This window comes from Drosophila takahashii, chromosome 3L (assembly GCF_030179915.1).
Source record: "Drosophila takahashii strain IR98-3 E-12201 chromosome 3L, DtakHiC1v2, whole genome shotgun sequence".
NCBI lineage: Eukaryota > Metazoa > Arthropoda > Insecta > Diptera > Drosophilidae > Drosophila > Drosophila takahashii.
The window spans coordinates 18,745,753-18,769,743 of NC_091680.1; the positions used below are offsets into that span (position 1 = coordinate 18,745,753).

The following is a 23,991-nucleotide window of genomic DNA, read 5'->3' on the forward strand; positions in this document are numbered from 1 at the left end:
TGGTACATCAAAAATCTGTTTTTGATAAATAATGTAATTTATTTTAAGTTTTCAACTTCTTTTTTAAGATGTTATCATAAGAAAGAAATATGTGGCTATAAAATCTTATATTTTTAAAATATAAAATATAAAATTGTGGTATTTCAAAAATATGTTTTTGATAAAGAATTTAATTCATTTTAAGTTTCCAACTTCCTTTTAAAGATGCTATTATAATAACGAAGAATTGGATATAAATTTAGATCCACTTATTATATTATCTTTAAAATAATCACTTTTCTTAGAAATGGAGAAAAGTGCCATATATTAATTAGTAAATGTTGCATCCTAACTCTACCCCTTTTTTCCTCCCCCAGACGGGCTACACCTTCTATATGTCCATGCTGGAGGGGGGCCGCGAGGAGGGCACCCACAAGCGTCTGCTGGGACCCTTTGTGGAGATGCACGAGACGGTGCGCACCCAGGAGTCGGCCACGTACCAGTTCTGGCTGACGGCCTCCACCAAGATGGGCGAGGGCGAGAAGACGCAGGTGGTCACGGTGCCGCCGAACAACAAGGTACCCGCCCGGATCGTCTCCTTCAGCCAGCGCATAGTGACGCCCTGGAAGGAGCACCTGGAGCTGCCGTGCCGCAAGGTGGGGGCTCCGGCTCCGGTTACCATTTGGCGGCAGGATGGCCACAATATGGAGACGAGTGCCCGCAAGACGATAGCCAAGAATGGCACGCTCTACATGAAGGAGTGCCAGGCCAGCGATGCGGGCAACTACACCTGCAGTGTGGAGAACACCTGGGGCAAGGACGAGATCGTCTACAACATTGTGGTGAAGGTGCCACCCGAGGCGCCCAATCTCACGGTGATAAATGCCTACACGGACAGCCTGCTGCTGGAGTGGATGGACAACAGCCATGGCGGCAGTCCCATCCTGGGCTATGTGATCAACTACAAGCGGGACAATGGCGACTGGGAGGAGCTGCAGGTGGACTCCAAGACCACCTCGCATCTGCTGACCAACCTGTGGTGTGGAACTCGCTATCAGTTGTATATCACCGCCTACAACAAGATTGGAACAGGTTTGCCCTGCGACATAGTCAACTCCTATACGAAGGGTAATCCTCCGGTGCAACCGAAGCACTCCCAGATGATCACCAATAACTCGACGAGCGTCACCTGCTGGCTGGATTCCTGGGGCGATGGTGGTTGCGGCATCCTGTACTTCATGATCGAGTCGCGTGTGTATGGACGATCCTCTTGGGCGGTGGTCTCCAATCACATTCCGCCCACGGAAAGGATTTACACGGTGAGCGATCTGGTGCCGGGCACTAAATATCAACTGAAGGTCACGGCCCACAATAATGCCGGTTCCACTACGGCTATATACAACTTTACCACGCTGTCTACTCAGGGAGGTGGGTTCTTTAATGTAATAATCAGGGACCGTAATTAATCGTTACTTGAGATTTTTAATTTAAAAATGCTACTGTTGTTATAAGTTATTATTATTCTTGCCAACAAATCTGAAAAGCAAATAAACTGTTATTTGTTCATATCTATAAAATGCATAAAAACCAGTTAAATTGTTGATTTAAACTAGAAAAAATCTCAGTAAGCCTTTTAAAATAAAAATCTCAAATAACCATTATTTAAAGTTCTTGGTAACAACTAATGTAATATATTAATTTAATAATATTTTATAGTCATCTACAACAACGATCATTCCACTCCGGTTTCCCACCTGAGCGACCTGCCCTTCTATGCCAACTTCAAGCTGCTACTGCCAATATGCTTTTCCTTACTGATGCTGCTGGCCCTGATTGGTGCCGCTCTATTCCTGAGAAAGCGAAGTACGTAGCTATTAAAATGTATTATTATAAAATATTTCATTATAATGGATTTTTCAGAACTAAGCAACCAGGCCCGTTTAGCCAGCTCCTCGATGTCGGAGTCTCCATCACTGGCCAACCTGCAGAACAAGCAGAATCGGGACCAACAGTACTTGGCCGTGCGATGCAATCCCGGAACCTCAGCCCCTCGCGGTTCCAACTCGAATGATTCGGGGAGTTTTGGCAAGGCCGAGGGCAACGAGTACATCGAGGACATCTGCCCCTATGCCACCTTCCAACTGAACAAGCAGACCTACAGCGAGAGCTCCTACAGCGGCAATGTGTACAGTGGTCCCTACCACTCGGTGCGCGGATCCTTTGTCTACCACGATGTCAAGCCGGAGAGCTATCACGTGAGTACAGTAAATATCGTTAATTAATATATAGGATTAGTTCCATTATTTATATTTAATAAAAATAATAATTTTTTAAATTAAATATGACTTGAGAACTTATCCTTTATAATCCACTTATTCCGCTTGCAGTCCAAAGAACCGGAATACACTAAAGTACGTCGAAAAGTAGGCCGCCTCAGGGATCCCCATTCAGAGAGCCAAGGTAGCTATGACATGGTTTCACGTTCACCCTCCCCGCCATTTGTACCAATCCTTCTCCTGCTCCCCCTTAACCCAATAATCCCATGTAGCTGTAAGCCAAATTGAATCATCGTTTGTCACAGTCGCATCCCATCCAAACAAGTCCCCGAACCCTTGGTTTAACCCATCTTTTTCTCATTGCTCTCAACGTTCTTCTCCATCCACATTCGTACATCATCTCTCGATAAAACCAACAAACAACGTACAAATCCATCGAATCGAATACTAAACTTTTTAGAATCGGACAATCCAGGTTCAACAGATTCCGAAGTTAGGAAAATCCTAACGCTTCACATCCCAATTACAGAATATGACACACTCGGCTCCGAGTCCGACAATGATGTGTCTGCACGCGCTCTAAACTCGGCCAAATATCGTGCACAACGTGGTAAGTGGCCAGGGGAATCCCCTTTGAAACTCATTTAAAATCATAAAAATATTTTAAAAAATCACTTTTTAATATCAAGATAGTCTGATATATTTTTCAAGAAAATTTCATAATTATTTATTGCTCTTACAGATACCCAGGATGAGACTTCGTCCTCCTCGGAGACCACGCCCACTAGCATGACCCGGAAGTCGAAGCCGCCCTTCGCCGCCCGGAAGGCGGGAAAACCGGGGACGAGCGGCAAGCGGCACGTGCGAAGTTCCAGTGGCTATTCGAGCCACAACGAAGAAACTACTTTTAGGTAAGTGATCGCGTGGATAGGCCGAGTGGTAATTGCCGCTACTGACGTAATCAGAACTCTGTACGTTTAGCATATCCAACTATCCACCAAACTATCAGGACCACATAAATCCACCAGCTCGTTTTTCGGATGCCAACGACAAGACGAAGACCCAGACGTCGCCACGAATGCGTGCCAATCAGAAACTACACCGGGAGGCTTTCCAGATAAATGTCTAGGCCCCCGCCAGACTTAATTTTAAACTTAATCTTAAACTGAATGTATAAAACGGAAATCGCGTGAAACGAAACTGTAAAATTTGTTGTAAATCCACCCAAAAACAAAGAAAATCGAATGGAAAATTCAGACAGAACTAACGAAAGGCATTAGATCTACAAACCATTGCAACTATTTACAACAGAGCGGACAAGAAACGACAGCTAGGCAAGGGAATCGAATCGAATATTACAGATTTTAAAGGGATCTTTGATTTTCAACGAACATCGGTTTTTGCGAACGAAAGGAATACAGCACGAGAAATAAACCATAAGACTTATTTACACACACTGATTATGCTTAGTTGAACTTGAAAAGCTGCATAAAGACCTTAAATAGGTTGAGAGAAGAGCGGAGGATGGATATAAATAAATTAATGTTATAGGTCCTAAATTAAGCATTTAATGTATGATAAATCCAAACCGAACTGCGGCAGGCCGCAGATGTGAAATGTCGGGCAAGAGCAGATAACTTATAGTACTATATGCGCATAACATATACTATAACTATAAACGAAGCTAAGCGATATTTGAGAATTACCGAAATTCTTTGCATTTGTAGTGAATTATGGGCATTTCGTTGAACTGCATTGTTTGTTTCCATTGATCCAGTTTTGCATCAGTTTGTAAGTGTTTGCGACAAGAATACTTGAGTACTTGGATACTTGACAACTGTTAGCTAGTTACTTAAATGAATTAAATTAATTTACGGGGATACAATAACACGAATGCATTCAGATAGTTTATGAAACTGTTGTACATAGCTAAGCGTCATACAATTACATCTAAAATCGTATTATATATACCAGGAGCATAAGAACGTATTAAATGTTAGTGGAAGATATGTATTACCGAAAGCCAAACCAGCATGCATTTCCATAAGCCGAAACTAAGCGACCGCTCAAAAATAGACAACTACCGACCCGATTCAGACCGATATAGCCGAATATTTGCCAAATAGCATACACAACCGATACCGACACAGCTCCTGTACCATATAGACACGCGTATATATCTAAAATAACTCTATTTTCCAATAGCTACAACGACAAACAACAACCAAGCAACCAATTACATGACAATATGACACAAGTACATACATATACAAAGCATTAACGAAGAAAAACCAAAGATTGTAAACGTAATTCCAGTCGTGGATTATTAATTTATAAAGTTGAATTTGAAAGAATTAATTAGAATCGAGAACACACTTGACAAGGCAACTTTTCAGACTGCACAACAAGAAAAAAAAAAACAAAAACAAAAGCAAATTGTAGGCATTTAAAAAACTTCAACTGCAGTACTCGGTTGTAAATTCGAAAAAAGGTGTTTTTGCACATTGCGATTAGGAAAACTACATAAACAAGTTGTAAAATTACACACGAAAATTCTTCTAAAACAGCACAGTTTATGTACATTGAAAATAGTTCGCGGAATCAATGAAAAACTTTAAATACATGACATGACATATGATAAAACCAAGCAAAGATCGCTCTTTTATTTGGAGATAACAGTAAGTCGTATTTATTTACACTTGACAGTTGAGTAAAACAGAGGTTGCTGGGCGGGAATATGGGATATACTCGTCACATACGTATGCGGATATATGTATAGTATAGATTCACACCGAAACGAAAGCTTTTCCTTAAACCTATGCATCCCTCACATCGTTCTTGCAATTGTTGCACTTAAAGCATTTTCATAGAGATATACATTACAGATAGACAGTTTCGGAACTAAGAGCTATACAATGATTGTGTTTCACTTACACATAACTTAAGGCTAGACAGGTTACATTATATCTTAGTTGCTTTATCGCGGATACAAAAAGGGATTCTAACATTTCGTTTTCGTTCCGAACGGCCAAAGTCGTTCAACTCAATGTTAAGGGTGTATAAAATTGAAATAAGGAGTAGCAAAACGGATTTCATATAGTTGATAGATAGTTGAGGCCACAAACTGGAGGATTATTAAGGATAAAGTCCAAGCCTAGTACGTGAGACGATTCAGCATAGATTGGTTTTGATTGCGTTGCTGCTTATGGCAAATATCAGAACATGATGGGCTTGTCCTTGCACTGGTCTATTACGTAACCCGTGAAGCGCTTCAGAAACTTGGGATACTCGCGCTTGTACACGGCTCTCAAAGCGCTGGCTGGCGCCCAGCCTCCGGGATTAACTGGGGATTGGAAATCATATCGATTATTGAGATTCAATAGGATTAAGAACGGAATACTCACCGACGGAGCAGTAGGTTATCTTGCAGGTTAGATCGTTGCGATTCAGAGGCTGACCTTTCACATAGCCCTCGGGCAGATGCGTCTGGCAGGCCAGTATGACGGTCAGGAAGATCCGCACGCACTTGCCGTTCTTGGACTCCTGCTTGGCGTACTCCGTCGAGTTGTTGCACACTACCCACATGTCCCGGGCGCCTGGCTCCAAGTTATCCGTGATTTTGCGCATGTGGGACCAGAACTGTGCATCTCGCTGGCTCGCCGGCCATATTCGCTTGTGGGTTTGCAGAAAGAGCAGGGTATCCGCCGAGATTTTCTCCAAGATTGTGCAGTCCTCCAAGGTGGCTATGAAAATAGTGTGATTAATTTTAAGATTTTTTTTAATATTTAGTTTAGTTTAATGTAAATATTCAAATGAAAATGTCACTAAAAGTTGTTTGTAAACAAGATGTTATAGTTTGTTTGATTCAGGTGAGTACAAATATTGGTTCCCACGTCTATAATTCAATTATAATTATTAATTTATCGGGTAAATATCTAGCTATTCCCTTTTTGTATAGCCTTGAAACCTAAAAATAAAAGCAAAATCCATCTCAATTCAAACACTCACTTTCCCAGTCATTCCGGAACTCGGGCATGAAGAAGTAGTGGCACATTTCCCTCGCCGTCACGCCCTGCACCGTGTGATAGGCCTTCAGGGGATCCATGACCAGCCCGTTGACCTCCTCCTCGCGTTTGTACATTTTAATCTCGCCCTCGTCGGCGAAGATTTGCCACCCATTGCCGTCCTGGCCAACGCCCTCGCGTGCGTAGTGCAGTTGCTCCTTGCACACGCGATCGATCTGCGGGAGAAAATCCAATTAACGGATGGAATGGAAATTATGGGCCAGATTGGCAATTTCCGTTCCTACCTCGGGCCACAGGGCATGGCTGATGGCCTCGGCGCCCGTGCCGAACTCCTCGCGCGCCTCCTCGCCCTCGGCCACCGCCTCGTGGGGCACGTTGACCAGCGTCTGGGAGATCTGCGACTGCAGCTTCAGCTTGAAGCGCAGCTGCATGTCCTCCTCGATTTTGTCCAGGCCCGTTTCGACCGCATCGAAGAACTCATCCTCTGGCAATGTGGAATGTGGGCCCTCCTGCGAAAGAAAACAAATGAAAGGGAAATGTCATTAGCAATTGCGCTTATAAACTAAGTCAAGTTTAGCCCAAAACATCTTCGAAGGTTCGGCCTAATTAATTTTAATGACGAAACCGCATTCAAACCAATTGGAAAGATATGGAACGTGCCTGGTATAAATTAATCGCCGACACTTGTGCGGCCAAATGGCCCAAGAAAATCCAATTTATGCTGTTGTTTTTTCGCCCGTTCCATTCCATTCCCTAACCAGTCGGCAGGCGGAGATTCTCGTAGTCGGCTGGCATGCGTAATTGGGCGAGCATAATGGACACAAAGGCGCATCATTGTGCCATGAATACGAAAGCAGAAGACCGCCAGACGGGGCTTGGTACTTGAATCGAATTAAGGCAGTGGAAACTCTTGGGGAAATTTTATTTCTAATTTTAAAAATCTTTTAATTTTTTAAAATTTTGTAGGAAATTTGTAAATTATTATACAAGCTTAGCGATCAGTATTTCCTATAAAAAAGAGAACAAAATAATTTCCATGCCGGCCAGTGCTCACTGTACACATTCTGACGTCTGCGGGTGGCGCGTGTATCCCCAGAACGGCAACCGGCGCAAAATAAATGCCTCAAATGGAATTTTTGCGGAATTGAATTTATATTTATTAATTAAAGCAGACATGTGCGCAGCCACAGGCGGTGAAATAAATACACCCCCGGCGGCGCGAAGTCGAGTGCATCATCATTTTGGCCAAGTGGCCCTGGATAATAATGGCCAGCGATGATGAAGTCATGAGCTATATGTACTTATTCCTGTGGCGTCTCTTAGTCTCCGCTTACCAGGCTCCTCCGCAAAACAGCCGAGTTCAACACACACACAAACAAAAATTGTTTCCAACAGGCAAAAAAAGTTTTCCTCCTTAACAGCAGGTAAATAACAGTAACCGAACCGCGAGAGAGCCAAAGAGAGAGAGAAAGCAGGAAAGCGAGCAAACTAGTGTCCTGGCAAATCCTTCCGTCAAGCACAAGGACACAAAACAAACTGTTGCTGGTGGCCGAAACGCAATGGCAACATGGCCAGGACGAGAGGAGAAGAGAGAGAAAGCCAGAAAGAGAGAACCGGGAGAAAGCGGGTGGCTGAGAGTGAAAAGCGTAAAGCCCAGGAAAAGCTTTAATGAATAGGATTTCTCGCATTTAAATAATAAATCAATGCGTGGGGTTTTAGTCACCGCACTTGGAAACTTACAAACATTCAACATTCAGGAGGGGGTCGCCTACAAATGAGGCCAATTTGGTTGGAAAAACCAACCGCCAGCATTTTATCCCTCTCATTTCGAGCAACATCAGCCACACTAAGAGAAACATTGCTTTCATCTAGGTTCCAATCATTGTAATCTTTTGAATTCGGAATTTATGAAATTATAGTTATAATTTAAGCCTTTACAAGTCAAAACGATAAGTCTCTAAAAATCTTTACCACATTGCTTTCTAAAAATAAACATAACACACTTTGTTGATATGTAAAATGATTTTTGTTTATAAAGATAAGCTCTATACACTGGGTAGGATTATGGAAAAATTCTCATATGTTCAGTTCATAAAGTGCTTATCAAAGTATATAAAAATTTTTAAAACGTTCCACCCCAAAAAAATAAGTAAGTAGTATTCCATTTATCCACACTCCCTATATTTAAATACATTATTTATGATTTTCTTGGGGTGTACCTTTATTTGCTTTACTTTGCCCTTCTGAAAACCGCCGGAGCGCCAAAGAAATCGCGCCGAGGGCATGACGTTGTTTATAAATTTAAAAATTTGTATATTTTTATATAGTTGTGCGTGCGGCGATTTCAGATTTGCAACATGAGCTAGCACTCGGTACACTTGTTTATATACGTATTTATAATAGCTCTTTCAACGCGATGCAAGGAATTTCACAATCTGCACACTCAATTAAAAGCCACGACAATATGAAAACGAAACAGTTTCGTTTTGAATTGTTTGCCTAGCGAATTTGTTTATGATTGGTACGTGTTGGCTACTCGATCACTGACCGCCGACTGACCAAGCCAGCTCATAAGCCATAAGCCTGACAGCTGTAAGCCAGGCTAAAAGAAAGAGCTCAAAAAATAGGTGGAATGCTAAATGCTCTTAACTGGAACTTACACGTACAAAATTAAAACATAATATTACTATTATAATAATAATATAACATAAAAATCCTTTTTTTAAACTAACTAAAAACTTTTTAAAAATTATATAATCAACTGAATTAAAAAAATTATATTTCTAAACTAACTAAAAACTAACTTCAAAACTATTATAATAAGTTATTTCTTATCAATTATATTTTTTCAACTCCTCTAACAAGATACTTAAAATAAAATCTTATCAAATTTCATTTGTTCTACCAAAATATGCTTTAAAAAATAAACGTTTCATATCTTATCAAATATACCCATAGCAAGTGCATTCTGACCAACTGTTGGATCATTTGTCAACCTCAATGTCTGCAATATTGGCTCGAGGTAAATCTTCAGGCTGTCAATCTGGACTGAAGAAACCGCCTAGACGCCCACTCTTTCAGCTTGAGTAGTCGCCAGTGGTTGGAAGATACTCTGATTAGAGGATCAGTTACCTTTCCAACAATTATGGACGTGTGCTATTAAATTGTAATAGAATGAGCAAACAAAAATAAGGCGGAAATCAAACAGCTATAAAAAAAAGTACGTTGCATGACCTATTCGAGATAAGAACAGAACACAGTCATTTCGTGTCAGCCAAAAATTGGAACCAAATATTACCATTCCACGATTCAATTGGAACCGCTTAAATAATAATAGTCCAGCGTGTTCTACTTTCCTTACATTCGTATGATGAAATCTCTGACACAACGTCGAACCAAGCAGTTTATTTTAAGACGCAGACAAATCACACGCAAATCGTTTTTACGAATTTCGCGCCACTCTCTCGTTCGGCGATTGTTTGCTCTTTCAGTGGGAACGTGTTTGGCCCCGATTCGGTCAGCAATGACCGTGAATGCGATTACGTTTTGGCTTTTACGGGCTGTAAACTTGGACTCACCTCGAAATCTGGGCCAGGATATGATAAACGCTTCATTTTCTCGATTTCGTCCTTGAACTTTCTGCAAGAAATTAACCACAAGAATTGTTCTTTAGCTTTAACATTTTTTAAAAAAGGTAAATTTGAAAAATTCATGTACAATATTGAATGGAATACACTTTTAAAAGATTTTTAAGAAATTTTGAAACATTTTTGGTAAGGTGAATAAAATGTATGATGAATAAATGCAACAAAATCAGTCAAAATTTAAATGGAATACATTTTGTCTAGTTTTTTGGGAAATTTTGAATCATTTTTGCTGAGTGAATAAAAAAGGGTGTATTTATAATGAATAAATGCAACAAAATCAGTCTAAATTGCTTCTCCTTTTCGAAATCTAGTCCGACTAGGTCAACCTACTTGCTCTGGTCCTCGGAACGGCGGCGCTTATCTATTTCACGCTCCAGTTTCCGTTTCCATGACTCATCGCTTTCGGCGATGATTTCCAAGCAATGCTGCAGGGTGGTGAGCACGCCCGAAGTGGTGGCCCGAAACGTGATGGATTCACCCTAGGAAAATCAAGTACTTAGCACATATGTATCAGCCAATAAGTGCCTTGAATTTACCTTGAAATCGATGGACTTGAGACCGTCGCCCAGGTCCAGGGGTTGGGCATTGTTTTTGTTCACCTCCGAGCAGGCATCAAAGTAGCGCTGCAGCGTCTCGATCTGTCCGAACAGAATGTCCTTGAAAGTCTCCAGTTCGCCGACCTTTTCGCGCAGATTGCGCTGCGTCTTCTTCAGGCTTCCGCCGCTGGTCAGCGAGATGGTGTTCGACTGCAGGCTCATGGTGCTGCCATGGCGCCGCAAGGAAGTGGTGTCCGTGCTGCCCGTGTCCTCCTTGTACAGCTGCAGCACCTCCACCCAATGCATGCGGTCCTCGCTGGTCTCCGCCCGCAGGCACCAGTTGTTCAGGTTGTTCACCACCACATCGAAGCGCAGTTCGTCCGACTCATGGGCCTGTCAATAAAAGATTAACCAATTAGTATCGCAATATTATTCATATTAACACGACCTTTCAAATATTTATTATAGTTGAGTTACTTATTTGATGACAAACTTTGGAATGCAAGATTGAATGGGAATTTCATGCGGAATGTTGCTATATATCACACAATCCTCTTATTTAAAGGAAGTTAAATACATTTGACGAATAAGGCAACTAATTTTATATGCTTGATTATAGCGTAACGCAAATTACTGCTAAACATTAAATACCTAATGGAAAAGAAAAACCCCATTACAAGATTGACCTTCAATTTATGTGTGGAAATGGAATAAACAGTAGAACCTCAATAAATAAAATTACTAACTGCCAACAAAAGAGATTTATTAAAGGAGCTTTGAGTTAGAAAACCATTTATATCAGGGAACGAAAATAACTGTTATTGTAAATTTTTCATACAAAAAAATCACGCACTTAGAAGGGTCCTAAAAATTTTTTAAATACACCACAATTTTTATTAGCCATTGTAGTTTACAACTCCGTAATGATTTTTATTTTTTGATTTTTATAATAAAACTCAAAAAATAACTGTTATTTTTTGATTTTTATGAATAACAGTTATTCCCTTGACATTTTTGAAAAAATTAAATAATTAAAAAAAAACATGATACCCGTGCTTTTTATAACTTACTAAAAATTTGTTAAAAAAGGCAACCGCGCATATTTTATACCTATATTTTTTTAAAATTTTGTTTACCCACAAAATCGCCATAAATCAAGTTTGAGTTTTATTTTTGATCACGACGAATAACTGTTATTTGTCAACTTTTATTATAAAACTCAAAAAATAACAGTTATTCTTTGAGTTTTACTTTACAAATCAGAAAATAACTGTTGAAGTGTGATTTTTAAAATAAAACTTATAACAGTTACGTTCCCTGATTTATATTGTATTTTTAGTTGGAAAAGTTGTTCTGTAGTGTACTTTAATCAAATCTATAGTTTATGGTCGATTAAATCGGTCATAAAACAAATAGCGATTATTAGTTAAAACACTTTGAATCTAGATTAAGTTAAATTCAAGTTTAAATTGTAGGAAAAACCTTATATTCTGAAACTGAATCACCAGATTAAACTCAAATATCTTTGGCTAGGATCAGTGCTTATAAAGTCAAGCGAGTTAGAGAAATAAACGCTGCCCGTGAGTCACCATTGTTTATACGGGTTTTGCAGCCCGGACAATATAAATAGATAAGTACACACTCGAGGCGAAACACCCTCCTAGAAAAACACTAGAACAACACGCCCTCCTGTCAACAGAAGGCCAAAAAGCGGGGGTTTCGTTCGTTCTCCACTTACATTGATGACTTCAATTTGGTCTATTTTGGTCGCCACAACGTTAATTGATTGCGCTGCATTGATTGCGTCGCTCGGAATGGGAATGGGGAATGGGTATTGGCTTGGGAATGGAGACCTCGGGTCGTGGTTAATGTCTACGAAACACATGCGCACACACTCACGCCCATTACTTTTTTATTAGTCCAATTGAAGGCACTTGGTGGAGGAGCTCCTCCCTCCTCTGAACCACCTACCTTAATGGTGGCCTTGGTCAGGCTGATGGCTCCGCGGCACCCGAAATCCGACTCGGACTCGGACTTGTAGTAGGAGAGGGTGCCGTCCTTGAGGACAATGTAGCGCGGCTGCCAGCCGTAGATGTAGTTGGTCCACTTGCTGAGATAGCCCCGCAGCTCGATGCTGTTGTCCAGATACTCCTCCTCCTCGGAGACGTCGCTCTGCGACTGGGATCCCGCCGCCGCCTCGTTGCTCGAAGGCGGTGAAGCCGAGGACTCCCCAGCGTTTGTGTCCATCGTCTGCCAGCTGCGGAGTTCCACTGCCACTGCCACTGCCAAGTTATCTGTACATACAGTATGGGGGTATCTTAATCAGCAGGTTGCCGCACAAGATTATAAATATATGGCCATTGCGCCACGTCCGCGCAGTGTAAACAACTACAATGTGCCGGCAGTTTGAAGGGGCCCTTATCGTGATAATCCAATTCAATCAGCGCGAGCGAATCGCCTGACTCACAGCACCGCCTTTTCGGGGAAGTTTCCTCCGGGGCAGCAGGCATTTAGCCGCCCTCACCACACTCACCGTTCGCTTATTGATTGCCCCAGCGATCCGCAAACATCTGTGCAACACGTAATGCGCGCTTTGTTTGTGCAGAGTTTGGTAAATAAACGAAAAGAACTCGCGACTCGCGACGCTGATGTTTTTTTTTCGCTGCGAAAAACCAAAACAAAGTAGAGGTGGTCGAGCAGCGATAACATCGATATCCATAGGCGGTCACACTAAAATTGAGGGTGGGTGTCTTGGATGCGCTAGCGGCGTCACCCACCTAATTGGATTTTTATTTCAAAAACGAAAATATCAAATTTTGTTTGTTTGAAATTTTAATAGAGCTTTTTAATTAGATTTATTTTACAATTACCGTGAAACTGTTTTATATTCGTCAAAAAACTTTAAAAAGTTCTGCGTTACCACTGGACTAACTTAAATTAAAGTTTACATTTTAAAATTATTTATAATTTCAATGAACAAAGGTAAGTAATTTTCTATAAAGAATGCCTTATTTTTGGCTCTAGTTATAATTTTAATTTATTTTTTAAGAAAACACCTGAAACACATTTGTTATTCTGAATTTAGTTACTTTTTATTCGACAATGTTTTGGGGATGCGAAGGATTAACTTCACTTAGGTTGAAGGACTATGCCACAATTGCAATTATTTACAGACCACTAGGCAAACAGAGATACGAATCTAAGCAGTTAACAACGCCTACGACTAACCATAAATACAATGCGTAAATAAAATAAATAATAATAAATTAATTAGTACACGTTAATTACAAGCAAGTGACTTTGAGGGCGCGCTCAATTCAAACGTAATCCTAAGAACTAGACGAGGTCAACAATGGGAGTTTTGCATGGGGGAAGAGCTTCTACATATACACGTCGTTATCCCGATCTCGAGTGGTCGGCAGCTGGATCACCTGCTCCTCGTGATACTCGCCCACGGGTCTGTCGGTGGGCTTGGTCCTTTTCGTCTTAGCCGCCGTCGCTGGTTTGCTATACTTGCTGGCCAGGGCCTTGAAAATGCTCTTGGGACACGCCTTGAAGTAGGGAAAACATTCCCCTGGTGCCTGCTTTCCCTCGCCCACTTCCTGGGCTTCGACGTAGTCGGGAACCAGGTCGGAAAATGGCGATTTGGTGACCCTAAAAATGCGAGAGATTATTATTAATTTAATATATTTTATTATATTGAATATATCACTTAATTTTTTATAGAAAAACGATGGAAAAATTAAAACTATTTATCCATTGCCACTTTTAAATATTTTCTACTTTGATTTGTTTAAAAAAGGAAAAGTAAAGTAAATATTAATAACATCATATCTAATATTTTCTACTTTGATTTAAATATTTTCCAATTCAATCAAATATTTTAATATGTTTTGTATCAAAAATTACAAAATTATATTTAATTCAAAAATTTGCAGATCTTAATTGTAATTTGTCCATGGTTTTTTTTATTTTTTATGGTTTAATTTACTTACGTTAGAAACAGCTTGGTCATTTCCCCAAAGACCCCGAACTTCTCCAGACTTCTTGAGTGCATCTCGCAGATGGTTCGCAGCAGACAGGCCTTGCCATCCATGCCGAAGGTGGACAGGAAGTCCTCCACCACGCCGTACAGCAGAACCCTTTCGCCGCCGTGGAAAATGTGCTGCAATCCGCTGGGCAGTTCAGGGAACTTGGGACCCTCCTCGTGCACCCTGAACGGCTGATCCTCGTCGCTCCGGCTCCGCTGCTCGCTGAGATCCCGCTTCCGGCGCTGGACATGCAGATACCTGGCCACATATTCACCCACCATGTGACCCGCCTCGTGGCCAAAGGAGCGGGCGAACAGCGGCGGCAGATCCCCCAGAGGATTTTGGTTGTCCGTCAGTCCCAGCTTGTCAAAGTCAACTGTGTGTATGCAAAGTTAATTGATTAATCGTTTTTAAAACAGACTAGCTGACTACTCACTGGTCACGGGAAAGCTGATGGTCAGGTTGGAGAAGAAGCCCTCGGGCGGATGCCGCACCAGGGGCATGGCAATGGTCGGCACAAAAGTCAGCGAAGTGCCCGGCGGCAGGGCCAATCTTCCGTCGTCCGTGATCCAGATGAGTCGCTTCTTTCGTATGTGCGGCGTATCGGGGGAGTCGGCTTCATAATCCGATCCCGCCTGGGCCTCCGCATCCGCCAGCTGTGCGGCCACCTCCAAATCCTGGCCAGCATCCGCCTGTCGATTGAGTGCCAATGCAGTTGGACATAAGCTGACAAGTGGCAGTAGCAGTAGGAGGAGCAGGTGGCCGTGGCGCCTCAACGAGTTCTCCAACTCCATCGTGGGCTGAAGTGATATTGATGAGTGCTGGGATGGTAATTCATTTTATTAAAAGAGTGGATAAACAGCTTGTTAGTATGTATATATAGCTTTAAAAGATAAAATCAACCTAACTCACAAAAATCTCTTCCTTTTTTATTAATAACTGGATTTTATGGTTCGAAATAAAGTTTATTTAATAAACAGGTTGTTCAGGTATCAAAAATAGACTATCATAATAACGATTATATGTTGATAACAGTGATTAGATTCGATAAATTGATCGATCATTATATGGATTCTATTCCCATTTGAATGCTTTTAATAGAAGAATTGCTTTATTTGCTTGCTTTTTTCTACCACTTATTTGATTAATACTCCAGTATTATCTCGATTAAAAATAGTTTCTCATAATAACGATTAAATTATGATAATAGTGACTAGAATGGACAAATTGATCGATCATTATTCGAATGGTATTCCTATTAGGATGCTGATCGTAGACGAGTTGCTTTATTCGCTCGCTTTTTTCTACCACTAATTTGATTACTCCTCCAGTGATCACTGCATTAAAATTAGACTGTCATAATAACGATTATATGATGATAACAGTAATTAGAATCGATAAATTGATCGATCATTGTTCGAATGCTGTTAGTAAACGAGCGTCTTTATTTGTTTGCTCTTTTCTACCACTAATTTGTTTACTCCTCCAGTTTTCACCTCAAACAAAAGACTTAGGCAACGAACTCGACTAGACGCGCGGACTTGCATTCCAATTTCAACTAGCCAGAAATTGAGTTGGCAAAAGACTGGCCTAATGGCCATCATTATACAACAGTTGTATAACAGCAATTGTGCTGCACACATGGCACACACTCATCCACTGGACCACTGCCCACCCCGTTCTGCATTCTCAACCAGAGTTTCTTTCCCCCTGAAGCATCCCCCTGATTTTCATCTCTTCAACTGGTTTCTTTTTTTGCGCAGAGCTCTATGTCTTAGCACATGTCGATTTTTTGGGAAAGCTTCTCCTTGGCATTGTTCCAGCTGCACTGGCTTAAACCGTTAGCCTCTTGGCAGCTTGAATTCTGATTACGACTTGTAGAAATAAATTCCCATCCATCGCAGTTGCAAGGAGAATTGGCAATATGCGTGTGTATTCAGTGAAAGCATGTTAACAAATTGATTTATAATTCTAAACGAAACCAGGCGTAGATTTCACCCCGAAAATAATCGAAATGGAGCAAGACGCACTTTTACCGCACCACCAGTAACCAATAAATGATGCAACTGAGCGGAGAACTTGCCACTTGCCACAGCCGGTTCAGTTTGGTTTGGTTTCAAATATCCACTAGATAGATAAAGTGCTGGCGATCCGTTAGCGATCCGGGGCGATCATTAGAGCACCAGCCAGATGCGGCGGCACTTTCCCAAAGGCTGCAATTTGATGGCGATGGCCAACTGGGAGGTGCATGTTCCCCTGCTATCTAGACCAAGGCATTCCAGCCTACTCCACACACACACTCCTCCCCAAAACTCAGCGACTCAATTGCCCAAAGGTTTGGCGGAGTTTCTCCCAATTTGACAGCGTTACAACGAAATTAACAAGATATTCAGCGCGACGGTGGGCGTGGAAAGATCTTTACTCTATGGGATATTCTGGTGTTTTAAAATGTGTCTATCTAGATAATAATAAGTTAAGTTATAGGTTGGTTCTTGAGGAAAATAATTTAAATGGATTGAGATCTATTGAAAATAGTATTCTAACTTTCTTTCAACTAATAATTTTGTTTATATAATTCATTAATTTGTTTTTTTATTTTTATTTATCTTTTATTTATTTTTTATAATGATATATATTTATTTTAGTTTATAATTTCATTTATTTATTTTTCCCATCTTTCCGAATCTATTAACCAAAGGTTTAACCGAGTTTCTCCGCTATGACAGCGGTACAAGGAAATTAGGCCTAAACAAACTCGGTGTCAAGTCGTCACATTGGGCAGACAGGCGTACAGCCGGTGGGCGTGGCCAGTGCATAAAGCCAAAAATGCAGATGAGATTAATTGCAGCTCAGTGATAGACGTGAAATCGAAATGGGGTCGCTATCTAGGCTGGACAGGGAGGAGAACTGGGCAAGTGCGTTGAGGAAGCGCCACAACTGGCCCGTCCACTATCCCCACTCCACCCTGCTCCACTCCTGGCCAAAACCAATCCAATCCACATCAGTTGACAGCGACGCCTTGGCGGCGACTCTCGCTTATGGCCATGAATGGTGGCCAAACACATGTTGGCCAAGGATCACTTTGATTTCTATGCGAGAAACTAAGTCGACACTTAAATGCCTTTCAGGCGAAATAAAATAACAACTGTGGTCTGAATTTGGGTGAAATTTTTAAATGCTCATGAATAATTACGGGGTTTTACAATGATTTTTACACAACAAAATAATAAAACAAGTTCACTAGTAATTGAAATAAAATGTATATATATTTTACATTAAATTGTATTTTTATTTTCATTATAATTATTATTCATCTGTTAGCGACCTACTTTTTGAGCAAGTTCAATAAGGTCTCCTTATGTAGACCTGCCCAGTTCACGAAGTTCACTCAAACACACATGATATAACTTAAAAGGTAAGTGCATTAAATGCCAAATATATGTTTACATATTTTGGGCATTAGATTTACAACTTTCGGTAGCCAGTTTCATGTGTCAGGGGAATTACCCTTTTGGCAAAAAAAACATTGTCTAGCAAACAAACAACAAACACGCAACAAATGTCAGTTGGGAATGTAAGAGAAGTGATTCGAGAAGGAGACGGAGATGCAGACAGAGAAATACAAAAAAAAAAAAAAGAGACAGTGCCGGAGACAGAGAAAAGTCTCGGCAACTTATGGCGAATTAGTGCAGCTGAGCTTTAATTGGCGCCTGCTAAGTATGGACGCATCCACGTATCCACGTCCGTCTGTCAGAATCCAGAGAGTTTTGCTTTTACGGCGACATAAAGAAATTTACTTAATTTTTGCAGTGAAACCGAAAACTGGGTCAGCAGGTGAGTTCGAATGATAATTTTGATTATTTCATACCCGATCGCAGGCAAATTGACACACGCCGTTAAAAAAAATGTTCGTTGCTTAAGTCTTTTGTTTTACGCGGGCACGTTGCACCCGCACTGCGAGAGAAATGGTGCTGAATAATTAATCAGAAGTGCGGCAAACAAAACAATTTATTTCGATGGAGGAAAGTGCAAGTGTCCGCCGGATTTCAATTCGAATTGAATTCGAATGTGGATGTTCGTGCCTCGCATAAGTGAAGAAATCAATCAAAATAAGCGGGGGTAGAAAGTTGACAAGCGATAACGCCGGATGCATGGCAATTAGGTAATTGGGTTTTCTGTTTTTTATTTCTTATTTTTGGCACAGTTTTCGGAAGTAGTCTGCAGCTTACATAATCTTTTTTGGCTGGATAAAATCCTCAGCCCAAACTGGTTGGTCTTCCTGTGTCCTAATTTCCGCTGGGTAATTCTCCTTCCTCTTTATTTTCCTCCAAGTTCAAAGCTGGAGATCAAGCGTATGATTTTTCTTTCAGCACGTTTTTCACTTTTCAAGCTCCGCTCGACTTGACGGTCCTTTGGTCTGAAGGAAAAGCGCTTGTCGAGCTGCTCAATTGATTTTATGCCTCGGCTTAACGACTTCTTTTTTTTCGGGACAACCGACAACCGCGCGCGCAAACGTTTGAAATTCAACTAAAGCGGCCAGCGGTCGAGGCGAGCGATAAAAAGCCACGACGAACGGGCCAAACTACAATGCAAAAGTGAGGCCGAGAATTCAGGAGGAGGGGGGCTCCCAGGCAGAAGCTACCCGCCAGCCAAAACGGCAAACCAGTCAGCCAGGCCTGCTAAAAAATTCATTTGATCTGGTCTTCGTGTTTTCGAGGAGCGCTGTGTGAAGTTGCCAATTCGCTGTTTGATTTCCTTTTGCCAACGAGGAAGATCTTTCGGCTGCGGGGGAGTGGAAAAATATACAGGGGAGGAAGCTGTTCTCTCCAGCTGAGAGCATTTTCCAGCATTCCTGTGAGTCATCGTCATGGCGAGGGCTTTCCTGCCTCGAAACTAGGTTGCGGTTTGGGCTTCTAAGGCTGCCAATTAATTTCACTTTGCCGCTGCACACTGCAAAAACTTTCAAATGGTGGTACTAAAACTCAAATAAATTTAGAATTCCTAAATTTGATTTTCTATGGGCTTTGCTGCACCTCATAGTATAGTTTATTTGCGAGCTAAACTCGAGTTCATGTTTGGTTAATATTTCTAAAAGACGAAGCGAAGTTTTAATAACATATCATTACACTTGCACTCTCTAAACTTAGACTTCTTGCATATTTTTACTGGTTTTTAACATCGTCTCATTCAGAAAAGGTTTAGCTTGTGAAAAAATTATAATTTAAAATTTAATTTTAGTTAGCTAGAAATATTTGCAGTAAATAGTAATAAGATTAAATTTAAAAACATTTTTAAAGGAGTCGAATTAACAATCAATATAGAATAAAGAAGAGGAAAATACGCTTTGAAGGAATGCATATTTGAAATTTGTCTTGATAAAGATTGATAAACCTCTTCCCAAAAACGAATAGTTAATTTCAGAGAGCGTCAAACATTTTAGAACATGATGTTACGTTAGGAGTAGTGAATAAAGTGATAATAATGAATGGTAAATGAACATCAGACATTCGACCGGTGATAGTCACTATTAAAGACCTGGTTTTTTCCCGTGTGGACGACGTCCATCAGCATGGGGCTAATCGTGGGACAAGTTCTCGCCTAGACTTTGGCCCCCAGATCGTCTTACTAAACTTTCCATGCGAAATGCGAAATGGATGCGACAGTGCGTGTGCGCAGGCGCATCTGGCATGCGGTTTCCAATTCGGTTGGAAATCGAAGCAGTTGGCCAGGCCAGGCTATTTGCATTCGGATTCGGTGAGATACTTATGTACGTAGAACATGTTTCTCGGCCGCTTCCGCTGCGGTTTGAAAGTGAGTCTCGTTTCGCTGTCTAGAGATAGAAGTTGATTAGTGGGTCAAGGTCTCTATTCGGCAGAGATTTCCTTTTCCACGGGGGAAAACTTGAGGAATTCCTCGGAAGACACACCATAAATTTTAACAATACCATAAAGCGACTCTTTAGCGTCAAATGGCGCCATCATCAAGGTACGTGGTGAAAATTTATTCGAGTCCCATGCGTTATCAGAAAGCCTGACCTACGTGATCGCCGCTTTAATCGGGCCGTGTACCCCGATTCACATGGATTTGCGCACAGGAGGGCTTTCCATTTGCGAGTCATTTAAATAAATTGTCAACATATTTACTGCTTGGTTGCATAATTGTAAAATCCACGCAAGTAGATTTCCATTTCCAAATGACCAGTGCGAGCTGGCATGTCGGTATTGGAAAATCGTGTAAATTGGTTTAGTCCAAAACTTTTAAATTAGTAAAAGAGAAAACAATAAAAATCCAGCCCATAAAAATTAAGGTTTTCCCATTAATTGGCCTAAACATTTTTTTATAACATTTTTTGTGTACGAAGGTATTTTTTATTTTGTTTACTCCTTTGAATACAAATGCAATACTGAATTTCCGTAAATTGATAAGGTTTTTGGTGTAAATATATGAACGTCTAAGTACGGGAAAACCTACGAAATACAAAAAAATCGTCATATAAAATTAAATTAAGAAGGTTCTTCAGCTTCCTATGTTAAATGTTCGTTATTTATTTTAAAGTTTAACTGTCGATATTAACAAGAGATGGCAAGAACTAACGGTTTTCGATATCCTATTTGTACAGTAAATATCGATAGTACATTTTTTTAATTTTGAACATCGAATTTCAAATATAGAAACTAAATTGTTTTAAATTAATTTAAAAATAAATAAATCAAGGCGAATTTTCTGTTAATGTATATAAATATATATCCTTTTTATCGATGAGCCCAACAATCGATTGCCACCAGCTGATATTGCGTATCAATTAAATTAGTTTTACTTCGCTTTGTTGTCATTTCATTGGAAAATCAGGGGCAGGCAAAAGGCGACCAGTTAACGGCCAGAACGGCGGCCAAGAGATGACCGCCCGCAATCCCCAGACGCTGATGGCACTGCCCAACGAGGAGCACTTCGACTTCCTGTTCAAGATCGTCCTCATCGGCGACTGCGGGACGGGGAAGACCTGCATAGTGGACAGGTTCAAGACGGGCAACTACATCGAGCGACATGGGAACACCATTGGCGTGGACTTCTCCATGAAGACCATCGCGGTGGAGGGCAAGCAAATAAAGGTGCTATAATAGATTACACAAGATCCTTTTCCTGCTGACTCACATCCTGGGTTTTCTCCTCCTTTCAGCTGCAAATCTGGGACACTGCTGGTCAGGAGAGATTTCGCACCATTACGCAGAGCTATTATCGCTCGGCCAACGGGGTCTTAATTGGTGAGTCCCTAGCCTACGCCCATCCATTTGTCATGCGAAATAAGTTCCACTGATAGCGAATGCTTTTAAATAATTGATTTGAATAGCGTAACGCCTTATCAGTGGGGAATTTGTTTACCCAGTGTTACAAGCATTGTTTCCCCCACAGTTTACGACATCACCAAGCGGTCTTCCTTCTCCAACCTGCAAAAGTGGATCGAGGAGGTGCGCAGGTACACGGCTTCCAATGTCCTCATCATCCTGGTGGGCAACAAGTGCGATCTGGAGGAGCAGCGCGAGGTGGACTTCGAGGAGGCGCGCCAGATGTGTCAATATATACCTGAGATCCTGTTCGTGATGGAGACCTCCGCGAAGGAGAACATGAACGTGGAAGACGCCTTTCGCTGCCTGGCCAATGAACTTAAAGTAAGGGATTGTTCCCCTAAAGTTAACTAAATTAATGATTGTTTTCCCTTAAAAACAGCGCCAACACGATGCCAACAATGTGGAGGAGGTGCCCGAGAACACCATCACCTTGGGCCAGGGAAAGCCTTTGAAGAGCTGCAGCAGCTCCTGCAATCTCACCTAGATTTTCTTCTTATTTTTTTGCTTTTACTTTTGTGATCAAATTGTTCTTGTGGCTATATTTTGTAGTTTGCTAATGTTTTAACCTTATCCTAGACACTAACTTTTACACAAGCATGTATTTATTTTAGACGATAGAGTACAAACAATCTCACACATCAGAATCAGCGAATCGAGCCAACAATGTCAATTACAAGGCAATGCTCAGAGAGGCAAATACGTCCACATCTCTATTTGTAATTTGTAATTTGTATTTGATATGCGATGCGCTATGCGACAGTGTCGAAATAAACTCGTTTATTTTGTAATTTTATTGGAAGTATCGTAGTTAATTGGCTTAGCTCCTAGACATTATCCATATACACGTAGATTTAAATCATTGAGGGCGACGGATCTCCCGTTCAGACGTAATTTACACTAAATAAAATTGGCTTGGCAACAACTTTTTTTTATCAAACAATTTGGAAACGACGCTTCAAAAATTGTTTGTATATCAAAATTGGTTTACTTTCTCTAGACAGCTAAAGGTTTAATGATTAATTTTAGCTAGTACGTAGCGGCGGGTCATTTGTTCTTGATGCGCTGAACGATCCACTCGAGTCCTTGGTAGAGTCCCTCGCCGGTGAGCGCGCAGCAGGCCTGGATGTGCCACTGGTGCTTCTTTATGGAGGTGAGGTCCAGTTGCCGCGATATCTCCGCCGCCGACATGGAGCCCTTGAGGTCCTGCTTATTGGCATAGACCAAGAGGCTAGCCTTGCTGAGATCCTCGTGCTGCAGCATCCGGTAGAGCTCCTCCCGCGTCACAGCCAACCTTTCCCGATCCGTTGAGTCTATGACCATGATGACCAGCTCTGTGTTCGTGTAGTAGGTGCTCCAGGCGGCGCGCAGGCTCTGCTGACCGCCCAAATCCCAGACCAGGAAGTGAATGTTCCGCCAGACGACCTCCTCCACATTCGAACCGATCGTGGGACTCGTGTGGACGACCTCGTTCATCAGGAACTGGTACAGGATGGTCGTCTTGCCCGCGTTGTCCAGGCCCACCATCACCAGCTTGTGCTCCTCGTTGCCGAACATCCGCCACAGCCGCGATAATAGTAGTCCCATCTTGTATATTTAATTGTTGATTATGCTGCAGCTGCTGCTGTGTTGTTGTTGTTGTTACTCCCGATAAGTGATTTGATTTCGGGGCGATGACGGCGATTGCCTCACACACAGGTTATCGGCTGTGCGTGTGTGTATGCGTGTGGGAGTAAGTGAACGTGAGGCTTTGTTGTTGTTTCCCCCAGGGGAAGGCGAAGGCCATACGGTAAATTATTCACTGATTTAACTATTCACTTCACACACTCACACACACACCCTAATTACTGTTGTTGTCTTCGCCAAGTGGGTTTCCTTTTCTATTTGGGGGTTTGGCTGGCTGGCTTCCTGGTGGTTTTCCCTTGGCTGGTTTCCTTTCGGCCGTCGCTACGACTGGCGCGTCTTCGTTTTCGCGTCGCAATGGGCTTAGAACAGCCGTTTTGGTTAATTTAATTAACGCAGTTTTAATTAAAAAAGTAAACAGTAAAAGTGATTAATTAACATCACTCGGAATCGATAGTCTTGCGCTGCTATCGATACCAAAAGGCAGTGTGACCGTAAAACTCTTGGTGTTGCACAGCGTTGATTATTAAG

General features: G+C 41.5%; 5 protein-coding genes across 8 annotated transcripts in view; 2 read left to right on the forward strand and 3 right to left on the reverse strand.

Moving 5' to 3' along the window:
• LOC108067382 (Down syndrome cell adhesion molecule 4) overlaps nt 1–4,752 on the forward strand; it is a 37,577-nt gene extending 32,825 nt beyond the window's left edge. The window contains exons 25-31 of one of the 2 annotated variants that reach the window (XM_070214610.1): nt 357–1,407; nt 1,696–1,842; nt 1,900–2,234; nt 2,367–2,439; nt 2,785–2,865; nt 2,998–3,166; nt 3,237–4,752. In XM_070214610.1, the coding sequence (XP_070070711.1) occupies nt 357–1,407; nt 1,696–1,842; nt 1,900–2,234; nt 2,367–2,439; nt 2,785–2,865; nt 2,998–3,166; nt 3,237–3,384 (2,004 nt within the window). In that variant the 3' untranslated portion in view covers nt 3,385–4,752. Of the gene's footprint in view, nt 1–356; nt 1,408–1,695; nt 1,843–1,899; nt 2,235–2,366; nt 2,440–2,715; nt 2,866–2,997; nt 3,167–3,236 lie in introns of both variants that reach the window. The other variant, XM_017156385.3, reaches the window with a different exon arrangement.
• A 122-nt stretch (nt 4,753–4,874) lies between these two features.
• On the reverse strand, nt 4,875–13,156 carry LOC108067384 (ceramide transfer protein). 2 transcript variants are annotated; one of them, XM_017156389.3, is made up of 9 exons: nt 12,997–13,156; nt 12,435–12,757; nt 10,464–10,856; nt 10,258–10,406; nt 9,859–9,919; nt 6,565–6,789; nt 6,264–6,495; nt 5,660–5,998; nt 4,875–5,598 (listed from the first exon to the last, which is right to left on the reverse strand). In XM_017156389.3, the coding sequence occupies exons 2-9, from the start codon at nt 12,708–12,710 to the stop codon at nt 5,471–5,473; spliced, it is 1,803 nt and encodes a 600-aa protein (XP_017011878.1). In that variant the 5' UTR covers nt 12,711–12,757; nt 12,997–13,156; the 3' UTR covers nt 4,875–5,470. The 2 variants fall into 2 exon arrangements, with proteins under 2 accessions (XP_017011878.1, XP_070070710.1); XM_070214609.1 differs by lacking the exons at nt 12,435–12,757; nt 12,997–13,156 and adding an exon at nt 10,912–10,934.
• A 173-nt stretch (nt 13,157–13,329) lies between these two features.
• On the reverse strand, nt 13,330–18,811 carry LOC138913063 (uncharacterized). Of its 2 annotated transcripts, none has more exons than XM_070215338.1 (4): nt 18,724–18,811; nt 14,931–15,294; nt 14,459–14,870; nt 13,330–14,117 (listed from the first exon to the last, which is right to left on the reverse strand). In XM_070215338.1, exons 2-4 carry the CDS (start codon nt 15,286–15,288, stop codon nt 13,844–13,846), a joined length of 1,044 nt encoding a protein of 347 aa, XP_070071439.1. In that variant the 5' UTR covers nt 15,289–15,294; nt 18,724–18,811; the 3' UTR covers nt 13,330–13,843. The 2 variants fall into 2 exon arrangements, with proteins under 2 accessions (XP_070071439.1, XP_070071438.1); XM_070215337.1 differs by having other exon boundaries at nt 14,931–15,315.
• A 2,482-nt stretch (nt 18,812–21,293) lies between these two features.
• LOC108067407 (RAS oncogene family member Rab19) lies at nt 21,294–22,633 on the forward strand. Its single transcript, XM_017156423.3, has 4 exons — nt 21,294–21,603; nt 21,672–21,756; nt 21,905–22,161; nt 22,220–22,633. The coding sequence occupies exons 1-4, from the start codon at nt 21,391–21,393 to the stop codon at nt 22,322–22,324; spliced, it is 660 nt and encodes a 219-aa protein (XP_017011912.1). The 5' UTR covers nt 21,294–21,390; the 3' UTR covers nt 22,325–22,633.
• LOC138912928 (ADP-ribosylation factor-like protein 5A) lies at nt 22,440–23,932 on the reverse strand. Its single transcript, XM_070214928.1, has one exon. The coding sequence runs from the start codon at nt 23,422–23,424 to the stop codon at nt 22,885–22,887; it is 540 nt and encodes a 179-aa protein (XP_070071029.1). The 5' UTR covers nt 23,425–23,932; the 3' UTR covers nt 22,440–22,884.
• Between the last annotated feature and the right edge of the window lie 59 nt (nt 23,933–23,991).

Excerpts from the sequence above, each read along its gene's own strand:
- LOC108067407 (XM_017156423.3), top strand. The coding sequence starts at position 21,391 with ATGACCGCCCGCAATCCCCAGACGCTGATGGCACTGCCCAACGAGGAG. Across the intron at positions 21,604-21,671 it reads TGGAGGGCAAGCAAATAAAG|CTGCAAATCTGGGACACTGC; the intron begins GTGCTATAATAG and ends TCCTCCTTTCAG. Across the intron at positions 22,162-22,219 it reads GCCTGGCCAATGAACTTAAA|CGCCAACACGATGCCAACAA; the intron begins GTAAGGGATTGT and ends CCTTAAAAACAG.
- LOC138913063 (XM_070215338.1), bottom strand. The coding sequence starts at position 15,288 with ATGGAGTTGGAGAACTCGTTGAGGCGCCACGGCCACCTGCTCCTCCTA. Across the intron at positions 14,871-14,930 it reads CATCAGCTTTCCCGTGACCA|TTGACTTTGACAAGCTGGGA; the intron begins GTGAGTAGTCAG and ends GCATACACACAG. Across the intron at positions 14,118-14,458 it reads ATGACCAAGCTGTTTCTAAC|GGTCACCAAATCGCCATTTT; the intron begins GTAAGTAAATTA and ends TCGCATTTTTAG.
- LOC108067384 (XM_017156389.3), bottom strand. The coding sequence starts at position 12,710 with ATGGACACAAACGCTGGGGAGTCCTCGGCTTCACCGCCTTCGAGCAAC. Across the intron at positions 10,407-10,463 it reads TCAAGTCCATCGATTTCAAG|GGTGAATCCATCACGTTTCG; the intron begins GTAAATTCAAGG and ends TGATTTTCCTAG. Across the intron at positions 5,599-5,659 it reads GATAACCTACTGCTCCGTCG|TTAATCCCGGAGGCTGGGCG; the intron begins GTGAGTATTCCG and ends TCCAATCCCCAG.
- LOC138912928 (XM_070214928.1), bottom strand. The coding sequence starts at position 23,424 with ATGGGACTACTATTATCGCGGCTGTGGCGGATGTTCGGCAACGAGGAG.